This window comes from Hyla sarda, chromosome 1 (genome assembly GCF_029499605.1).
Source record: "Hyla sarda isolate aHylSar1 chromosome 1, aHylSar1.hap1, whole genome shotgun sequence".
Taxonomy (NCBI): domain Eukaryota; kingdom Metazoa; phylum Chordata; class Amphibia; order Anura; family Hylidae; genus Hyla; species Hyla sarda.
In genome coordinates, this window is record NC_079189.1 from 211,869,184 (window position 1) to 211,878,660 (window position 9,477).

At 39.6% G+C, this 9,477-nt stretch overlaps 1 protein-coding gene across 1 annotated transcript in view; it reads left to right on the forward strand.

The window, feature by feature from the left end:
- RCHY1 (ring finger and CHY zinc finger domain containing 1) overlaps positions 1-6,613 on the forward strand; it is a 44,373-nt gene extending 37,760 nt beyond the window's left edge. The window contains exons 8-9 of the mRNA XM_056568144.1: positions 4,944-5,064; positions 6,400-6,613. Of these exons, the coding sequence (XP_056424119.1) occupies positions 4,944-5,064; positions 6,400-6,537 (259 nt within the window). The 3' untranslated portion in view covers positions 6,538-6,613. The remainder of the gene's footprint in view (positions 1-4,943; positions 5,065-6,399) is intronic.
- Positions 6,614-9,477: the final 2,864 nt, after the last annotated feature.

Here is a 9,477-nt window from a genome sequence, read left to right on the forward strand (position 1 = left end):
ATTATCGACCTCTTCAACTGTCGATTCTCTCCCAGTGGAACCTCCTAGAGACAGCAGCATATACCCATAGTCTGTGTCCCCCAATGGATCCTTCGAGAAAGAAATTTTACGGTAAGCATAAAAATCTCCTTTTTTTTACAGGGAGTAAATTACAAATCTTATTTGTTTTACCTGCTGTATCATATGCCAAAAAATGTTTTTAATGACAGTGCCCATTTAATAGAAAGAGAGATACTAAAATGGGGCCTTAAACCTCTTAAGGACGTAGGGCATACCTGTACGCCCTGCACCCGCTCCACTGCTATGACGTGGGCTGACCCTGCGTCATAGCCGGGTGGTCCCGGCAGCTGTCAGCCGCCAGGACCCGTGTTTAATGCCGGACATCACCGATCGCGGTGATGCCTGGCATTGACCCTTTAGTTAACCCTTTAAGTTGATTGCCGCCTCTAAAGTGAAAGTGAAAACTGTTCCCGGTAGCTCAGTCGGGCTGTTCGGGACTGCCACGGTGAAATCCCAAACAGCTGAGATGATGGGGGGAGGGTCCCTACCTGCCTCCTCGCCGTCCGATTGGTGTTCTACTACTCCATGCCTGGAGCAGCAGACCGCCAATAACACTGATCAATGCTATGCTATGATGTAAAAAAAAAAAAAAAAAAAGTTAATAAATGTAATTTAACCCTTCCCTAATAAAAGTTTGAATCACCCCCCCCCCTTTTCCCATAATAAAAAATTTTTATAAAAAATATGTAAACAAAAATACACATAAACCTGTGGTAAATGTGTGTAAATGTTCGAACTATAAAAATATTATGTTAATCAAACCGCACGGTCAGTGACGTATGCGTAAAAAGTCCAAAATTATGTATTTTTGGTCATTTTGTATACCCTAAAAAATGTATAAAAAAACGGTCAAAAAGTCCCATCAACAAAAATGGAACCGATAAAAACTACAGACCACAGCGCAAAAATGAGACCTCATACATCCCCATATGCAGAAAAATAAAAAAAGTTATAGGGGTCAGAATATTTTAAACATACTAATTTTGGTGAAGAAAGTTATAATTTTTTTAAGTGATATAATAAAATAAAACCTACATAAATTGTAACTGTATGGACCTACAGAATAAACATAAGGTGTGATTTTTACCGAAAAGTGCACTGCGTAGAAACGGGATCCGCTATAAATGACAAAATGGCGTTTTTTTTTTTGTTTTTCAATTTTGTCCCACAAATAATTTTTTATTTTTTTTTGGTTACGCCATAGATTTTGTGATGAAATGATTGATGTCATTACAAAGTAAAATTGGTAGTGCATAAAACAAGCTCTCATGTGGATCTGTTGTTGGAAAACTGAAAGCGTTATGATTTTTAGAAGATGAGGAGGAAAAAAACTAGTCCTGAAAGGGTTAAGGTGCCAGGAGGCTAAGGCAGTGAGGGAGTCCTGTGCTAGTTGAAATAAGGGAGAATGAAATAGGTGGAGGTGAAAGTGAGATAATAGCAGGCCGGCGGAGTGATTCATGATGGGATTGGAAATGGGGAGTCTGGGGGAGACGGGTTGTCATAGCAATGCTTGTAGGGTAAGGGGTGGCATTCAGGTGTTTCTTGGGTAATTTACATTTGAGTGAAATGGGGATTGGTAAATGTGTGGTATTTTACAAGATTGGCCAGTAAAATACCACTGGCACATATTAGACACCCCTTGGGTTTTGGACAGAACAGTACAGATTGCAAGATCCGGGGTCGTGTTCTTGTCCATAAAAAGCACGAGATCACACAGTCAACAGGAAAGAGCACTGGGCTGGGACTGGAGGTACTTGAAAAAAGAATAAAACTTTGAAAGAAAGAACATTTTAAATGCATGTATGCAGACAAACTATTAAATATGGTATCCGTCTCCTTCTTCCTAAAGTTTCCACAGATGGATTAGATGAGGAGGATAAATAGCAGAATAAAGTGTTTTCCGTAAGGGGGTAAGCTTAACCCCCAGAGAAGTAATAAGGGCAGTGGACCAGGAAAAATGAAATGAGGGTTTCAGGGCAGGGCCTTTGGCTGTCTGGGCATGCTGGGAGTTGTAGTTTTGCAACATCTGGAGGCACCCCGTACGGGGTCCAAAGGTGCAGGCACCATCAGTTAGGGCATAATGTGATCTAAGAGAAGGTCCTTTTCCTCATTTTGATGCAGATGTTATTATGACAATTGTAACTACTTGTTTTTTTCTTAGCAACAAACCTGAGCTTGATTAATTATTGTCGATGAATCCCATTATCGATCTTTATCAATAATATAATTCAATCTCTGCAGCTCTAGATGAGATAACAGGTAAAATTCAACAGAACATAAGGCCCATACCGGACTGATCAGAATAGATGTGTACAGTAGTTACCACCACTAGTACTGTACAGCACTTCTAGGTGAAGAGAGGTTATAAGTGAAAATGCTGGCAGCCAAAAGTTTGCAATGTAACAAGCACAGTATTGACATAAATGAAAACAACAAATTAAATAAAAGTAGTGGAGTGGCCCTGGATGCCTTTTATCAAATGTCAAGTTCACATGCAACAGACACAAGATTCAGAACACTTAGCATCAAGTGAGCAAATGGGCGGTCACAGTGCATTCATGGAAGAAGTGATGGTGATAGATGTAGTAGGCTCCATGGGGAACCCCAGCTGTTCAAAGCATTTCCATACTCCATCATAGTATATTGTGCCCTTTGTCTTGGAATGACAGTTTGAAGGGAAAGCATAAAGGCTTCAGGGCTCACCTTTTGGCGAGTCTAGATGGAGTGAGATCCTGAAGGGGTGATAGGAGTGTCCCTGGAAAAATAGTCTTTTGCTCTAGATGCCCGGACAGGTTGTTTCTAGGCTTGAAAGAAGTGGAGCTTGGAAATGATGTCTCGAGGATGCACCTCATCGGGGGCTAGAGCTCAAAGCCCTATCCATTTCTAGGCACTCAATCAGGCTGTTGGGCAATTCATTCTTGGAATAGTGTGTTGAAAGTACCCTGTTAGTCAGTAATTTGTTCACACAAGCCCAGGATGCAGACTTTATCATGCTGGGCTATGTTCTCAAAGGAGTACCCCTGTGGAAAACAAATGTTTTCAAATCAACTGGTGCCAGAAAGTTATATAGATTTGTAAATTACTTCTGTTTAATAATCTTAATCCTTCCAGTACTTATCAGATGCTGTATACTTTGGAGGAAGCTGTGAAGTTCTTTCCAGCCTGACAACAGTGCTCTCTGCTGACATCTCTGTCTGTGTCAGGAACTGTCCAGAGCAAGATAGGTTTGCTATGGGGATTTGCTTGTACTCTTGACAGCTCCTGATATACACAGAGGTGTCAGCAGAGAGCACTGTGGACAGACTGAAAAGAACTACACAACTTCCTCTGTAGTATACAGCAACTAAGTACTGAAAGGATTAACATTTATTAATAGAGGTAATTTACAAAAATGTATCCCTTTCCGGCACCAATTGACTTGAAAAATGTTTTGTCCAGTGGACCCCTTTTATGTCTTCCATTTTACTAGGAGGTTTTCTTCTTTTGCAATGTCAATTTCCTGCTGAAAAGTAGATTGCTGCAAGGCCAAGTCACTTACCCTCTGTTCAAGGTCCTTAATATGGTTTCCAATGTCCCTGATTTCTTTAGTGAGGTCGCTGGTGATTTTGTAGAACTGACACATTTCTAATCTGCATATGACATTGGCTATATTTATTCTAAATGTTATTGTTACACACTACAGAATATAATTCAGTTTATATATAGCACTGATGAGTACTGAAGGTGGCCATACATATTAAATTGTGTACAGATGTGCCTAACTAAACATGCAAAGGAAAGCAGCTATTAGGCAACTGCAGTGCAGGAAAAAGGGCAACATGACTCGTCTCCTTATGGTCTGCCGGCAGCCATGGACATTTCATTGTTTGCAGATGCAGAAATCAACAGCATCTGCCAAGACAGATCTGCTGTTTATGTGCAGTTTTTGGTGTACTTTTTATCGGCTGATTTTACATTTTAGGTTGGTGATCTTTAGGTTTAGTGCGGTAATCCCGATCAGTTAATATGGTGGCTGGAGGGTTTTACTTAGCTCTTTGCCACCTGATTGCTGATTGCCTAGGCAGCCTGTACACAAAGATTGCCCATAGTACTCAGTGCTATGCCATTGCATAACCCTGAATAGTACCAGCAATTGAATGATTGCTATTAAAAGTTCCCTATGGGGACTTAACAATGTGGCATGGCATAAATAATAAAAATATCTATTTAGAAATATTAGTAAGCCCCTCCCCAAGTAAAAATTTTAATGACCACCCCCCCCCCCCCCGATTCTCATGTTATAAATAAAAACATGTATCGCCACATGCGAAAGTGTCTGAACTATTAAAATGTAATATTTATAATCCCGCTAAGAGAATGACATAAAGGTAAAAAAAATTAAACACCAGAATTGCTGATATTTGTTCACTTCATATAACCAAAAAAATGAATAAAAAGCTTCCAAAAAGTCTCATCAAACCATGGTGCAAAAAAATTACCCTCAAACATCTAGGTGTACGGAAAAATAAAACTGGGTATTGTTGTAATCATATGGACCTAAAGAATGAAGATAACATGCCATTTTAACAACAACAAAAAAATGCCTCCCCCCCCCCAAAAAAAAAATTTAAATTGCGTTGTTGTTTTTGGGGGTGTTTTTAGTCGTTTAGTTTGTGGTAAATTATGTGATTACAAAGTACAACCCGTCATGCATAAAACAAGCCTGTAGATGGAAAAATAAAAGATTTATGGCTGATAAAATCCGAAGAGGAAAAAACAAAAATGAAAATTTGCCAGGTCATTAAGGGGTTAAAATTCATATGTTCAGATATAGATATATGTCATATTTGGTGACATTTTATTCAGAAGATTTTAATTATAAAGCTTTACTCTTTTCTTAACAGGGGATATAGGTGTCCACTGTGCATGCGCTCTGCTCTCGATATGTCCAGATACTGGAATCAGCTAGATGAAGAAGTTGCCCAGACACCAATGCCACCTGAATACCAAAATATGAATGTTGATGTAAGTGGATCAATAGACTGATTGTCTAAATACATAAGATAAGGTTTTTTTTTCGGGACTAAACATTGATAACCTGTCTTTTGGGAAACATTCGGTAAGTGTTTGTTTATCCAGGCTCATTGCTCAGACATTTTATATTCACTAACCTCTTTTTGTCTTTAATTTGGACAAAAAATTTATGTATTGGTGGAAATGTATTTTATTTAATTGGCATAGTGAAAGCTGTAAGTCACAAAAACAATCCTTATGCCAGAATTACCATTTTATTGGTCACCTTGTAACCCAGAAACCTAGATTTGCAAAACTACAACCCAACCCCAAAAAACTGAGCCTTCACACAGCTTCATAGATGGAAAAACATTTAACTGACCTGCACCTAAGGGGGGAAAAAACCCTCCCAATAGTTTAATTTCAACTCACAACATTTTTTATTTCTTTTGGTCGGTGGGTGGGGGGCACCCTTTATTGTAAAATAAAGGGTGCCAGTTGGTTCTTAAAAAAATTAAAGGGGTTTTCCAGTATAAATTTTTTTTTTATATCAACTGGCTCCAGAAAGTTAAACAGATTAGTAAATTACTTCTATTAAAAAATCTTAATCCTTCCAGTACTTCAGCTGCTGAAGTTGAGTTATTTTCTGTCTGAACACAGTGTTCTCTGCTGACACCTCTGTCTGTCTCAGGAACTGTCCAGAGCAGGAGAGGTTTGCTATGGGGATTTGCTCCTACTCTGGACAGTTCCTGAGACAGACAGACAGGTGTCAGCAGAGAGCACTGTGGTCAGACAGAAAAGAACAACTTAACTTCAGCAGCTGATAAGTACTGGAAGGATCAAGATTTTTTTAATAGAAGTAATTTACAAATCTGTTTAACTTTCTGGAGCCAGTTAATCTGAAAAAAATAGTTTTTCACTGGAATACCACTTTAATGGGGTACTCCGGCGCTAAAACATCTTATCCCCTATCCAAAGGACAGGGGATAAGATGCCTGATCGCGGGGGTCCCGCCGCTGCCACGCCCCCTCCCATAGGCTTGCATTGAGGGGGCGGAGCGTGACGTCACACGGGGGCGGAGCCGTGACGTTAACACTGCTCCGTCCCCGTGATCGCCAGTATTCAGACCTAGAGCGAACACGCTCCGGGGACTGATCTAACGGGGTGCTGCGTGCAAGATCACGGGGGTCCCCAGCAGGGGGACCCCTGCGATCAGGCAATTTTATCCCCTATCCTTTGGATAGGGGATAAGATGTCTTGGCGCTGGAGTACCCCTTCAAGCCATCATACAGCAGTTTGTACCCTTAATTTCTGTTTAATTAAATTTTCTCTTTTTTTTTTATTCAGATTCTCTGCAATGACTGCAATGCAAGATCAACTGTATTATTCCACATCTTGGGAATGAAATGCGATAGTTGTAAATCTTACAATACCGCTCAAGAAGGCAAACCTCTATCACAGACACAAACTAATAGTCCGCAGTAGGCCTGCATATTTGTGTTCAATGAACAAGTTAGAACGTCGATTCTCTTAAAACAGTGAGAACTTTTCATGAATTAAAGTATAAAAGAAACTAGGATAGAATAAAGAATGATACATGTATTGATGACTGCTACATCTTGATACTGATACATCATAATATTGATACGTGTTCTAAGGATTCCAAAATGTGCTACCAGATAGTCATCAGTTTTTTATGCCTATTTAGCTAGTTACAGTTATAGATATAGAATAATATGAATTCTTGTTTAACAAAATGTCATCTATAGTATGCACAGTATTAATAAATAATGAATATTTTGGGGTTGCCATGATTATCCAAAATATCCCATAGAGACACTATAACCAATAATTTGTAGATCTTTTTCAATACACCGTGCACACTTTCAAGGTTCGGCTTACAGCTATAATTCGACTGACAGCTATATCTCCCAGTTCCCCTTTAAATACCCAAATGTTTGTGGGGGGGGGGGGGGGGGGGGGGCGGGGGCGGTTAACCACTTCCTTCCAGACAGCTCTGGCAATGGCTTATCTCACTGAGAACAAAAGACCTAGGAAGTTGAAATTTAACATGCCCAATCCTTGTGCACACAGGGCTTTCTGGGATTATGTTTCCCCAAACCCAGAAGAACATCCTAAAGTAAGAAGAGTAATAAATAAAAAATTCATTTAGATCCAGTCCTGATTTTTGGGTATAAATAAATTGTATAAAAAGCTATATCAAAAGTGCCTTGTGTGAGTAAGGTGTACAGGCAACCCCAGATTTATTTCAGGGGTAGAATTCAGATGCAATGACCTATATAGGAGAATTAAATAACACATTATTTGTATCTAATGTTCCTTTATGGGGTTTCAGATAAATTTATTCGATAAAGGTTCATGTATAATAAGTATTTATTCAGGAAGCATAACTGCTGCTCCTGACTTACAGCTGTTACTACTGCTGTCTCTTTCCTTGTCAATTTTTTTTTTTTGTAAATAAACATTAAAAAAATAAAAACACTACCAGGACAAACCCCAATTTCCTCCTCTTTCATTTGATTGTGTTTTTCATTGCAAAGAGTACAAATAAAAAACATAGTTTTCTATCCATAGTCTTCTGCATGTTTCTGGAGGTCTACTTTCAAGTCAATGGGACTGTGCTTGAGCAGGTGGCCAGGTGTGCTGTGCAAAGATACACTGTGAAGGCGCCGTAGCTATTTGCTGCTTGTTCCTTTATTGTGAGAATCAGTAGGGGTTCTTGCAGCTATTAGGATGGTGGAAAACTACATTTCACTGCACCTTGCCTAAATTCTTGCACCACCACCAAAGATTTGTGGGAGACTGTGGTGTATGGGACTTCCACCAAAGCCATAGATTGAACGCTGTAGATTCTCTCAAAGCTCAGGCAGGGGTGGCAATAGGAAAAATGAAACCTATATCCTGCCGCCCAAGCCGTCACTGGAGTTGCACTTTAATATCTTTATTTCCTATTCTTATCTTACCCTTTCTCCATGCTTTATACTGCAGTTGAGCTTGTTTATATTGCTTAGGGATAAGTGAAGGTGTGCTGGAAAAGCTGCTTTTCATGACATCATTTACTAGCAACTTAAAGGGGTATTCCAGGATTTTTTTTTATTTGACTATGCTACAGGGACTGTAAAGTTAGTGCAGTTCATACTATAGTGTCTGTACCTGTGTGTGTGACGGTTTTCTCACAATTCTTATGTGATTTTCACCCCAATATTTATTTTTACCAGCATACAAAATTACTGTTGTCTCAGAATTTTCCCAGCTTGCAATGCGACCGAGACCTGACTCACTAGTCAGCTGATGACAGGGAGCCTGTCTGCTTCAATGGGTGGAGCGATCAATCTGCAACTAATGCAACAGCTGTAGGCACCCTGATTGAAAACCACAGGTCTTTTCAATGGATGCAGCTAATTTATGTTTCAATGGGTGGGGTGGCTGATGTGTGGGAGGGAGGGAAATGGAATTCTGGGATTTGTAGTAAAAAAAGAAAGGAAACTCAAACAGGAAATACCAGTTCACAAAAAGCTAGCCACAGTGTTATGGTAATCTCACAACATAGCCATTTAGCCCCAAGACAAGTGCAGATCCTTCCTAAGCATGTCCATTACTGCCTGCCAGGGACGTAGTAAAATCACCTTATGGTGGAGAACCCCTTTAACCAAGCATATGAAAATAGGTTTATTAAACAACTGGTCCACAAATAGGCATATGAAGTTGGAGATCTGCTTGCAATATTGTGTTTCTGTACACACTAAGGCCTCATTAACCATGGCTTTTGACATTTGCTTGTCATCTACTGTGGAGCAAGCAGCATTCCAGAACAAGACAAAACAATCTTTATCTTCACCCACATTTAAATCTGAATAAACATGGGATGGACTCTCTGACATTTAATCCATGCTTGATGGCTATTATAAATGCGCAGCACATTAGCAGATCAACTTCTGAGATGTCCAATCTAATCTCCAATATCACAGAAACCATTTTATAATGGCTTCATTATGTATAGCTTGGAAGAAAGAAGAGACAGAGGGGACATGATAGAGACTTTTAAATACATAAAGGGAATCAACACGGTAAAGGAGGAGAGCATATTTTAAAGAAGAAAAACTACCACAAGAGGACGTAGCTTTAAATTAGAGGGGCAAAGGTTTCTGCAGTAATATCAGGAAGTATTACTTTACTGAGAGAGTAGTGGATGCATGGAATAGCCTTCCTGCAGAAGTGGTCGCTGCAAATACAGTGAAGGAGTTTAAACATGCATGGGATAGGCATAAGGCTATCCTTCATATGAGATAGGGCCAGGGACTATTGATAGGATTCAGATTATTGGGCAGACTAGATGGGCCAAATGGTTCTGATCTGCCGACACATTCTATGTTTCTAGTATTTCCTGTTATTAATATTTCGTCA